Source organism: Tachyglossus aculeatus, chromosome X1, assembly GCF_015852505.1.
Source record: "Tachyglossus aculeatus isolate mTacAcu1 chromosome X1, mTacAcu1.pri, whole genome shotgun sequence".
Classification (NCBI taxonomy): domain Eukaryota; kingdom Metazoa; phylum Chordata; class Mammalia; order Monotremata; family Tachyglossidae; genus Tachyglossus; species Tachyglossus aculeatus.
In genome coordinates, this window is record NC_052101.1 from 121,046,526 (window position 1) to 121,059,149 (window position 12,624).

Sequence of the window (12,624 nt, forward strand, 5' to 3'; positions counted from 1 at the left end):
GAGAGACTGAGGGGAGAACAACCGTTGGCTCGGCCGACCCTCGTGTCCCGCCCCTCTCCCCGCTACCTGCGCTTGCGCCCGGGCCCTACTTCGCTCCCTTCGTCTCCTCGCCCCCACAGCGGCTTTCAAGCGGGCCCGGGGTGCGCAGGCGCCTTCGTCCCCTCCTGCGCGCGGGGCCAGCGCCTGCGCCGTGTGGCCTCCCGCGGCCCGGCCGGCGCCTGCGCGGTGTCCCCCGGAGGAGGAGGAGGAGGAGAGGCGAGGAGGAGGAGGAGGAGGCGGCGGCGGAGGAGGAGGAGACGGGAGGGGAGGGGAGAAGATGGCGACTTCGAACAATCCGCGGAAATTCAGTGAGAAGATCGCGCTGCACAACCAGAAGCAGGCGGAGGAGACGGCCGCCTTCGAGGAGGTGATGAAGGACCTGAGCCTGACGCGGGCCGCACGGGTAAGAGACCGGGACGCGGCGCGCTCCCGAACGGGGGCGGGCGCGGAGCCGGCGCGCTCCCGTGGGGAGCGGGCGCGCCCCCGCCAAGAGGACGGGGGTAGCAGCCTACACCGCCTCCGGTCTCGGTCTAGGGGAGGCGGAGCAGGTTCATCCTCCCCCACTGGGTCCTGGGGAGAGAGGGGAGCAGGTACATCCTCCCCTTTTAGACTGTGAGCCCACTGTTGGGTAGGGACCGTCTCTATATGTTGCCAACTTGGACTTCCCAAGCGCTTAGTACAGTGCTCTGCACACAGTGAGCGCTCGATAAATACGATTGATGATGATGATGATGCTCCTCCCCTACTTGGGTCCCGGGCAGAGGGGAGCGGGGACATCCTCTTCCTTTGGGGGCCGGGGTGCGGAGAGCAGGTGTTCCCTTGCCCATTGGGTCGGAGGGAGAGGGGAGCAGGTGCATCCTCCCCCATTGGGGACGGGGGAGGGGAGTCAGGATGCTTGCACCCATCGGCTGCCGAAACGAGGTGTGGAGGGGAAAAAAGTACCTTCTCCCGGCTTGCCCCAGAAGGTCAAGTTCCCTGTACTTCCCAAGCGCTTAGTACAGTGCCCTGCACACAGTAAGCGCTCAATAAATACGATTGATTGCTTGGTAACCCTGACCAATTTAACAGCCCTTTTTTGTAGGACAGCCGGATTCCACCCCATTTCCTTCTCCCCTTCATGGCTTCAGGGTGAGTGAGGGTTTGGGAGCTCAATTTCCTCAGGTTTGTCTTGCGTTTGGCTGCAGAAGGGATCGTTCTGGCCAGCACTCTTCCAAGCGTGAACCCGAAGGTCCTCGCCGTGCCCTAGAGGGAAGTACGGGCGTGCGGGGTCCATGCCCTGAATCGGGTAGCTCGCCTGGTCTGCCCTGTCTTCAGTGATGCTTCGATTGCTGCCCAGTGGGTGAAAGTGAATTAATACTGCGGGAAAGATAAACAGTAGCGGCAAGGCCACTTACCACCAATTATCCCCATTACCCGATCTTCCCCACTCCCTTGGTGGGCCTCCACTGTGCCCACAGGGGAAACTGGGGAACGAGAGAGATGAGGCGGCCGGAGTGAGTTTACAGAGCCAGGGTTGAAAGTCAGGGGGCTACTGCTAGGCTACCTCGCTTTTTCAGGCATCTCTGTGATTCTGGGATCTGATGCGAGAGAGCCGTGGTCAGGCTCTGGGAGGCAAAGCTGGTGGGGAGAGATTTCAAACATCTTATCTTTCCATCACGAAGTGTGCTGTAAACATGTCAGTTCAGATCCAGTTGCCCAAAATGGGTACAAACCAAGTGAACTCATAGAACCAGAAGCGCTGATATGTTCTGTTAATTGTTATCTGTGCTAATTAGTGTACCTACAGTTCCTTCTAGCCTAAGGAAACATGTAATTAGACATTTCAGTGTAAAGAATAAATCCATACCACTTTCACTGCTGAAAAGGGATGTCAGAGGGGTGTGTGCGCGCGTGCCCGTGCGCGTGCCTGCGCCTGGCAAGTGTGTGTTTAAATTACTTATGGATGTGCTAGTTTAGATTTAGTGGGTGTGGGAGATTTCATTTCTCAGCCGCCAGCTCACCTCAATGAATGAGTGTCAACATTTGTCTTGCTGCTGCATTAGCTTAGAAAGAAAGGAATATGCAAACCAGTTTATAGCTTGATTTCAGCCTGGATAGGAAGGACAGACTTTGTAGTTGAATGTGGTGGGAATATGTTCTCTTGTATTCTTTCCCCAGTAGCATAAGGTAAATATTTGTTCTATTTTGTACTGGTTTTATTACAAGCTGAGTATAAAACAATCTCTTAGGTCACTTTAGTTAACTAAGACATGGCATTGCAGAAAGCTGTGTTCAGGGGAGAGTCTGTAGAAGAGCCATCAAAGATGCTGGCGTAAAGTATGTCTTGGCTTAGGTGAGGCAGTTTGGTACTATCTGCAGTCATTGGAATGCTTCTGTAGCCAGTGTACCTAGTAAGTACTGAGCTACTTGGAATAGTGTTATCCAAGTAAGTTGTGATTCGTTTAATAGGAGTTGATTTCATAGTCGTTTTCAGTGTAAATGTCCAGACAGTACATCCACAGTACCCTCAGTGAAACCAGCCCATGGAGTTTGCCTATCCAAAAAGCGACAACTTTTCTGCAGTTTACCATCATTGAAATGCTGGTTTGTAGCTTTAGCCAGAGGTGACTGTGGCACCTGGACTTTGGGGACCAGTGGGTAAGGGGGAGGATAAAGGGGTGGTGTGACCAATAGCCCGGCAGTAGCTGTGTGTCCAATGGAAAAAGTGTTTGTGTGTCTCCAACTTGACTGCAGTTGCAGTTTAGAAACAAAAAGGGGTTAAACCCGAACCAGAACTTTCCATTGGTGCTGCAAATTCCATTTGGCAGCTGAGCTTTTGTTTTTGTAATATATTACTCAGTTTTTTTTTTAGTTTTTTTTTGAGCCAAACCAAAATTTATCCTGCATCCACGTTATCGCTAATGGTTGTCTTGCAACATTAACCGCTGTGACAGGAGCAGCCCGGACGGGTATGTTGCGAGTCCCTTTCAAACCTGTGGCTCTCCCTCACATTTGAGCAGCCTGAACGTAGGGTGCTAAATCACACTGGAAACAAGAAACAGAATTACATCCTCACCTGAAATGATTTGAGTTCAGATGGCGGCTCAGACTCCTTCTGAAGATGGAGGAAAGGTCTAGGCCATGGCTAAAGGCCCTACTACGTTCTCTGCTGCTTCTCCGTCTGAGTGGTTGGGCAGAGTGGCGGGAGCTGGGGCGTGATGGGAGGGTACAGTTTTTGGAGAGGAGGGCTAGGTTGCAGATTTTGAGGGCGCATCTATTGAGATTCCGGAGCTTCACTCCGTAGGATGGCATTGTGTTGCTTTTCCACCCAGTGGTCTCTGGGTGGATTAAAAGACCTGACCCCACGATGCTGACCATGATGTGCCTTCAGTGGTAGAGGCCTGGGACATCGTCTGGTTTTCGAGGGACTTGAGGAATAAGGGGGCTGCCGCTTCGGCAGCTTTCAATTAGGACGTAATTAGATGGATAGATCAATCAATAGTGTTTATTGAGCGCTTACCGTGTGCAGGGCACCGTACTAAGCGCTCTTTTCCCTTTGCACAAGGAGCTTACGGTCTAGAAGATATTGATGAGATGCATTGAAAGGTTAGCGGTACAGGCCACCTGATGCCCCCGGTGACAGGAAAAAGTCACACACGGCCTCTTCAGGATGAAAAAGGACCTGGGTTCTAATCCCAGCTCTGCCGCTTGTCTGCTGTGGGACCTTGGGCAAATCACTTCACTTCTCTGGGCTTCAGTTACTTCATCTGTAAAATGGGAATTAAGACCATGAGCTCCTTGTGGGACATGGAATGTGTCCAATCTGATTAGCTTGTACCTGCCCCTGTGCTTAGTACAGTGCCTGGCATATAAAAAGTGCTTAACAAATACCATAAAAAAAAAAGAGAAAAAGAACTCAGATCCAGGTTAGGCTCTGAATGTGCCCCATTCTTGACTCAGGCGCCAATCCAACGCCTCGAGGCTAAGAGTGTCCTCTAGTTATCTGTTCTTGGTGGTGGTTCTTTTTTTTTGAATCTGTGCTTAAGGCGTGGGGACCAGGGCAGAGACGGGCGCCCTGGACCGGCTCCACCACGCTAACGCCGAGCCACTGCTGCCGTTCCTCCAGCTGGGCTGATGATGCAGGTGCACAAACAAAGAAGCAAACAAAAAGCCTTGCTCATTTGAGGCCTGAAGAAAATCAATGTTTATTATTTTCCAAATGGAAAAGAAGAGCCGTTAGGGCAACATCTTGAGGCTTCTCGGGTACCTAGAGGTGGAGGGGGAGAACAAATCCCCGATGGGATTCCGAAGCATTCCGGGACAGGCCAGAATGACTGTCCCGCTCTTTGTCTCGCCCCCTCCCTGCCTACTTCCCCCTCCCAGTCTGAGAACCCCAGGTTGCTCTAGGGGTGGTGACGTCAGGTGTGTCCCAGAGACTGAGTGGTTTCTCAGGATCAGCCTGCACCGCAGGGGACCACCTTGTCAGTAGTAGAAAACCCCAGGGCAGAGGAGCAAAAGTGAAGCCAACGTGAAGCGTCAGTTACTCCAATTCGTATTTATCTTTATTTTAAGACTTTGGGGCATGGAAAAGCTCTGCTTCGTCAGATGGCATCTGGTCTGAGATTAGCCATTGCATCAGTACCTGCCGCTGTTAACCCGAAAAGCCTGTTGAGAATAATTGGGAAAGTTACTCAGTGTGGATGTCGGCTTGAGAGATGATCCTCACCCACTTAGGGTTTAAAATACAATAAAGGGACAGAATTTTGTGTTATGGGGTAATGGATTGGAAGTATTCATTTTAAGTGGTATTGGTTAATCCTCTGCAAAAGTTGTTTAAAGAATCGAGGGGAGTCTATTACCTAGCCGATTCTAGGGACTGGAGTGAAAGTGATCTCTTTTTTATTGAAAATCTGACCTCTGATTCAGCAACGATGCAAACTGCTTGAACTGATTTCTGTAAATGGAGTGAGAGATTTTAGTTCATCTCATAAATGAAATGACCAAAATTGCCTATCAGTCAACCAGTGGTATTCATTGAGAGCTTACTGTGGGCAGAATACTATACTAAGCACTTGGGAGAGGACAGTTCAACAGAGTTGGCAGACACATTCCCTGCCCACAAGGAGCGTACAGTCTAGACGGGGAGACAGACATTAATGAGAATAAATTATGAATATGAACGTAAGTGCCGAGGGGCTGAAGGTGGGGCAAATCCCACATCTAGCTTGTTGATCATTGGAATTGTACCTCTTGTGCTTCTGTTGTAGCTCCCAAGCACTTAGTACAATGCTCTGCACTCAGGAGGCACTCAGTAAGTACCATTACCCTCACGGCAACCTAAAAAATGGTGGTGTGTCTCTCAAGATTGAACACTGGGCCACATTGGAGCGGAGAAATGCGTATTTAGAAATTGCTGTTTTGCCCAGCGTCACGTAACTAAATGGGATGTATTAGCGGAACTTTCTATTGTTTGTCTAACATACTGAGTGGGTTTACAGGTATTTTTGCTTGTGTGTTTGAAGCTGCTGCTCTGAGTCGTCATGGGTGTCATGTTACAGAGGAAGAAAAGTTATTAAAAACTCCTGGAAATCACCTCTCTTACTCCTTCCCCCTTCAAATGTAAGCACTCAGTTTGATCGAGGTTCCAGAAAGGCCCACTTCCCTCCCTTCCTTGCTAAAAGAAGAAAAAAAAAAATCTACTCCAACGTACAATTGAAAAAGAAAAAGCTTTGAAGTTTTCTCCTCCCAATTGGCACACCTTACCTGGGCCCAGAGAGGCCCTGGTGGGCAAGTGCCAAGAAAGGCTGTGGGAGTGAAAGGAAGTATCAGGACTGCAGAGCCCCGGGGGCCGGGGAATTGCTTTGCAGGGTTCAACCTGACCCATCGGCATGGAGCCCATCTCGCTAGGTTGAAAGTGCATCAAGAATCGGGAAAAGATTATTCACTCTTTAGGGTCTGAGGAATCGACCATGGCACCCAATCCCCGGAAAATACGTTGCCCACAAGAGCGGCGTTACAGTTTCGGTGCCTAACTTAGTTGTCCGACGGACGGGGTTAGTCTTCGGAGGGAAACGGCCAGTGAAGGCATGCCCCACAATTCGGTATTGTTGGTGCGGCTTTGTTTATGACATGACATGGCTTACTCAAGTCGTCCTGGTGAGTCTCTTGAGTTTGGTGCCATGTGATTTTTTTTTGTTGTTGTTGTTTGTTTGTTTCAGAGGAAAGCAGCCACTGTTTTCTTGCTTTTGCATTTATAAGCCTTTTTGTGAAAATTGCTTTGTACGGAATCAATTTTCATAAACAGACTGGGTTTGGCGGCTATAATTAGGATGAGAATGGTTCATTAATCATCATAGAATAAATGAGAAATTCCATTTGTTGATGATTTAAAAATCAAAACACCACCCAAAAACACCCAACCCTTTGGCAGAGGGCAGACTCTTTAAACTGTTGAGAGGAACACATTAGCGAGTGGCCTGATGTTATTTTCGAAGTGTTTCATAATTCAAGTGTTGGAGAATTCAGTGAGTCGTTCAGTTCTAGTACAGGAACACTTTGAATTCGTAGCAGAAAAAAGCACTATATAAAGCCAAGGAGTCCATGACAAGGCATCGCCCTCCTTTGCCGCCGACTATCTGCCGAACGTCACCTGGGAGGGTGGGAGGGGCTGGGGGCCAGCGGGCAGGGAGACCTTGGCTTCCTGGGGTTCATACAGGTGGGGGAATGTATGGAAGTGGGTTTGGTGGTGGAGAGGGGAAAGGGTTGGGTTTGCCCCATTGTTGGAGTGAGAGAACATTCAGGAAAAACCACCTCCCTGGCCCAAATAAGCCTTGGGAAACTGGGATCTCTGCTTAGTGCAGGCAGTAGTTTGCAGGTTTGTGTGTGTGTGTGTATGTGTATGCGCGTGCGTGCGCGCATATGTCTCTGTGTGCGGGGAGTTGCGGGGGGAGGAGGAGGAGAGATGATGTGTTGCCAGACCCTCATACGTTATTCAGTTAGCACAAAAATAAATTTTCAAGTATTCTGCTGGGTAAGTAAATTCTGGGCACATTTGGAATTTTTTTCCATATTCAGAGGAAGTAAATATTCACCATTTTTCCTTTAATCATTTGTTTTTAGGGGAAAATGCCAGGTGTGGCAGTTGTGTTCATTGGAGCCTTTAGCGCTTTAAATGGGGACTGGGCTTGGGACTGCTCTAGAGAAGGGCGGCATGTGCTTTGTACAGGCTTTTTAAAGCCTTGACTGAGGGAGATTTCACACCAGTGTCTTGTTGGAGAACTAAGAGTGTGGGTTCCCCTGGCACCTTTTACATAGTACTTTCCACTGGGAATTGGTTGTGCCCTGGTATGGGGGGGTGCCGGGCGGTGGCAGGGCAGTGCATAGGACGGGCGTCTTGGGAGATAAAGCTTCTTCAGAAGTGGGCAGTCAGAATCAATCAATCCATGGAACTTACTGAGCACTTGCTGTATGCAGAGTGCCGTGCCGAGCACTTGGGAAAGTACAGTACGATGGAGTTGGTAGACGCAGTAGCTGCCCACACGCAGTTTACAGTCTCCAGAGGGAGATGGACATTAAACTAGATTAGGGATAGGGGAAATCATAGAGTATGAGAGTATTTACATAAATATCGTGGGGCTGCGGTATCAAAGTGCTTCAGGGCTACACTGCCAAGCACGTAGGCGACACAGGGGCGGGCGGATAAGGGAACGAAAGGGCTTAGTCTGGGAAGGGCTCCTGGAGAAGAGGTGATTTTAAGAGGGTTTTGAAGGTGGGGAGAGTGGTGGACTGTCAGCTATGCACGGGGAGGGAGCTCCAGGCTTGAGGGAGGACGTGGGCAAGGGGTCGGTGTCAAGACAGACGAGATCGAGGTACAGAGAGTAGATTGGGTGTTAGAAGAGCGGAGTGTGTGGGCAGGGTTGTTACTAGTAGTGAGGTACTGTAGGAGGCGGGGAGCTGATCGAGTGCCTTTAAGCCGGTGGTGAGGAGTTTCTGTTCTGTGCGGGGGTGGATGGGCAACCACTGGAGGTTTTATCATTACTGTGGGGGATGAGCTTCCCTCTCAGCTCTGATTGGGCCTTATTTGGTCTCTCAGCTGACCGGGGGTTCAGGGGACAAAATGTTCCTGAGCAGCCCCGCCCCTGCCCCCTGGCAGCCTGAGTCCAGGCATTGCTCTGTGTTCTGGGCTTCTCCATGATTGAATTTAGCTGGTGCTAATACCTAAATGGATTTTTTCGAGATCCTGAATATCTGGCACTTTAGCCATTTAAGAGTGTCACCCAATGCTCTTCCTTGGTTCAAGATTCAGCAACACCAACTGTTAATTCCTGCTTGCAAAAGAGCATTGACTCATGTTGTTTGGCTCTTGGGAGAAGGTCTCTTGAGATGAGTACAGGAGCACTGCACAGCCAACCCGATTAACTTGTATCTACCCCAGCGCTTAGAACAGTGCTTGGCACATAGTAAGGGCTTAACAATTACCATAATTATTATTATTATTAGCTACAAGTGCACAGAGGTCCCTCATTTGCAATCTGACCGAAAGCTTCACCATGTGGGTCCAGTATTTGGCTAAAGAAGCCTGGATGGATTTATGTCAGCTTGCAGGCTGGGGTACAACCTTCGCCCCTCCCTCACAACCCCCCCCCCCCACCCCCCCCCCGAAAACAAAACAACCCAAAAACTAACAGGCCGAGCTGGGCTTGGGTTGTACCCCCCCCCACCCGGACCAGAAATCAAGAATTGGGTTATTTCAAGGCAGAGGAAGCAGCAGGATTGTGACTGGTGGGATTGAGAGTCCGTATCATGATGTGTACTGAAGAGTGGGCAAAAAGGACCTGGGTTCTAATCTCTGCTCTGCCACTTGCCTGCTGTGTGAGCTTGGGCACCTCTCTGTGCCTGTTACGTCAACTGTAAAATGGGGATTAAGTCTGTGAGCCCCATGAGGGACATGGACCATGTCCAACCTGATTAGTTCATATCTACCCCAGGGCTTAGGACACTGCCTGGCACATAATAAGCATTTAACAAATGCCACAAAAACAAAACAAACCAACAAAAAGATCACGGAATTCTGAACATGAGTAGCCGCTAATGCAGATTTCTAAGGCCCCTGTTTAACCATTGGAGTTGCCGGGGCCAATCTTTTAAATTGTGGGGTTCAGAAGACCACAAGCAGTGCCGTTCCTGGGTCCAACCAGTGACCCATCCAACCTTGGAACTCTCTGATTCAACCAGAGATGCTTGGGGAGGAACCATGCGATGGTTGCCCTCCCTAGCCATCTCTGGGCTGGTCAGGACCCCAGTTTCGTGGTGTCTTTTGGGATTGGACTGGGCCTCAGCTCAGGCTAGGTCTGCTGGGCAGATTGCAAGCTCCTCGTGGGCAGTAAACCTGTCTCTTTTGACTTCTGTCGTTCTTTCCCAAGCACTTAGTGGTGTGCGTTGCCCTTGGTAGGGGCCGATAGACCCCCATCAGGAGGTTCCTCCCATGAAGAAGACCTGGAGAAGGTGGGTTTGCTGACAAGCCGCCCCTCAGAGGACTGGGGATGGCCTGGTGGCAGTCTGAGTGAGACTGGTTTACTGGGGAATGTGGATTTTTCTAGGGCTGCTGGAAGAAGAAAGGAGCTGAGGCCCATGCTCCACCCCCAGCAGTGGGTGGCAGTGGCTATGTTTAGTTGTTCCCGCAACTGTGTGGGGGCTGCAGGAGCATGGGGGAGGTGGTTACGCCGTTCCCTGAAGAGTCACTGTGGAGAAGGGGAGCAGCAGTGGGTTGGTGTCAGCCTTTCAAGAAAGCCCCTGCCAGGATGAAATCACCTGCTGAGTTGCTCTGCTCTCCTGGAGTACCTACCCCTGCAAGAGCTTTGGAGGTGGCTTCTGGAAGAGGGGAAAAGGGAACTCTTTATCATGGTGAACTGTTCAGGATAATAATAATTATTATGGTATTATTAGTAATGATCATGGTATTTATTATTGTTTATTAGTAGTAGTAATAATTACTATTATTATGGTATTTGTTAAGCGCTTACTATTTGCCAAGCACTGTTCTAAGCCCTGGGATAGATACAAGGTAATTAGGTTGAATACAGTTCCTGTCCCACATGAGGCTCACACTCTTAATCCCCATTTTACAGATGAGGGAAATGAGGCCCAGAGAAATGAAGTGACTTGCCCAAGGTCACAAAGCAGACAAGTGGCGGGACTGGGATTAGAACCCATGACCTCCGACTCCCCAGCCCATGCTCTTGCCACCAGGCCATGCTGCTTCCCATAATAATAGTAACGATTATGGTATTAAGTGCTTACCATGTGCCAGGCACCGTACTAAGCACTAGAGCGGATACAAGCAAATTGGGTTGGACACAGTTCCTGTCCCACGTGGGGTTCATAGGGATTAGAACCCTTGACCTTCTGATTTCCCAGGCCCGTGATCCAACCAGTCATTCATTGTTGTAATTATTGAGTGCTTGCTGTGTGCGGAACACTGTACTAAGCGCCTGGGAGAGTACAATACAACCATAATTAGAGAAGCAACGTGGCTTAGTGGAAAGAGCCCGGGCTGGGAGTCAGAAGGTCCTGGGTTCTAATTCCGGCTCTGCCACTTGTCCCGTGTGACCTTGGGCAGGTCACTTCACTTCTCTGTGTCTTAGTTCCCTCATCTGTAAAACGGGGATGAAGACTGTGAGCCCCACGTGGGACAACCTGATTACCTTGTATCGACCTCAACGCTTAGAACAGTGCTTGGCACATAGTAAGCACTTAAATACCATTATTATTTATTATTCTTATAAACAGACACATTCCCTGCTATACCATGCTGCTTCTCAGGAGCCAGGGTGTGATGGGGAACGGGCCGTCTGGGAGGCTTATAAAGAGCACATTCATATCCTGTTGGTCCCCTTCCTGGTGGATTATAGTTCCTCACACCGAAGCCCTTCCCCTTCTCAGGAAGGAGGGAGTCATAATATAGGCCTATTGTTTGGCACGGTCTATTGGGTGTGTGTGGGGTAGATTCTGGGAAAGGAGGTAGGGAACCCAAGTTCTGTTTTCGAGTGCTGTCGTAGTCGGATGGCTCAGTTAGTTTCCTCACCTGTAAGCCAAGGATAACAGTACTCCTCACTTTTCTACCTCCTGGCAACATTGGGAGGAGGAACACAAAAAAGTTGGAAAACTGAAGTACATCCTCCCTTTGGATCTGCGGGGTATGTTGTTGGACTTAATGGTCGTGTGGCTTTGGTTCTGATCGTTTGCCTTCCGTCTAATGTGTTTCTGTGGTAAAGTAGTCGATCTTAGATCATAAGCTCCTTGCGGGCCAGAGTGGAATCTGTCTTAACTGATCTCCACCCATCTTCCGGGTCACAGAAGAGTGCTATTCCCTCACAAGCATGCGGTAAATATTAACCGATGCTGATGGCTGGTGGTAGTGGTGTTAACTCGGTCACGTTCAACAAATGTCAGCAATGGTAGTGCAAACAAGTTACTCACCTGTAATAGTTGTTCTGCAAAGCATGGGATGAGCACTGCCTGAGCTCTTATCTCTGGCTGCTTTCCAGCTTCCCTGCCGGCTGGAGCCAAGGAGACTGGGTTTTTCCTGTCCAGGGAGACTGGGTTTTTCCTGTCCAAGAAAAATGGATTTTTCACTTAGGCCCTAGCCAGCTGACCCCACAATTCTGTGTTCAAGCTTGAAAATGGATCTCTAGTTCTCTTCTCCTACCACCTGTACTGTCACATCAACCCATCATTCACTCATTCATTCATTCAGTTGTATTTATTTTATTATTATTTTTTAAAATGGTATTTATTAAGCACTATGTGCAAAGCACTGAGCGCTTACTGTGTACTAAGCACTTGGAAAGTACAATTAGCGACAAATAGAGACAGTCCCCGCCCACAATGGGCTCACAGTGTAGAAGGGGGAAGACAGTCATGAAAACAAGTAAACAGGCATCAATATAAATAAATAGAATTTTATATATGTACACATCATTAATATAAATAAATAGTATTATAAATATGTACATATATACACAAGTGCTGGGGGGGGCGAGAAGGGGGGGGGTAGAGCACTTACATGTTTATCTGTACCCTTCCTCAGCAGTTGTGTACATATCTACAGTCCATTGTACAGTTTTTATTCTGATTATCCTCTTGGTAAGTATTTATTGTATGTCGGGCTCCCTCCCCAGCAGAGTGTAAGCTCCCGTGGGCAGGGAATGTGCCTCATGCTTCAGTTGTGCATTCCCAAATGTGTAGTTCAGTGCATTGCACCTAATGGGTGCTCTACAAATACATTTACTACCGAATCCTTCCACCTGCTCATTTATTAAATGCTTACAGGAAGCAAAGCAATGTACTAAAGCCTGAGGAAAACACATGGGCACAGACGGAAAAGTCAACATAGAGTGAATCTGAATCAGTGAGAAACAGGTAAGGTTAATCACTGAAAAGTTTCAAAAAACAAAACAAACAACAGCAAACCCCCCACACCCCCAACAAACAACCTCCCCGCCCTGTTCATTACCATTTGTATGGGGCAGCGCTTGGGTATCTCACTGCTCCAGATCAATCAGTGGTATTGATTGAGCGCTCACTCTGTGCAGAGCACTGTACTGT

The 12,624-nt window shown here is 49.2% G+C and overlaps 1 protein-coding gene across 8 annotated transcripts in view; it reads left to right on the forward strand.

Moving 5' to 3' along the window:
* The first annotated feature begins 301 nt into the window (after nucleotides 1-301).
* CRTC1 (CREB regulated transcription coactivator 1) overlaps nucleotides 302-12,624 on the forward strand; it is a 102,339-nt gene continuing 90,016 nt past the window's right edge. For all 8 annotated transcript variants that reach the window (XR_005457331.1, XR_005457330.1, XM_038771972.1 and 5 more), the window contains exon 1: nucleotides 302-442. Coding sequence is in view for 6 of the 8 variants with exons in the window: in XM_038771972.1 (XP_038627900.1) it covers nucleotides 317-442 (126 nt within the window). In the remaining 2 variants the exon portion in view is untranslated. The remainder of the gene's footprint in view (nucleotides 443-12,624) is intronic.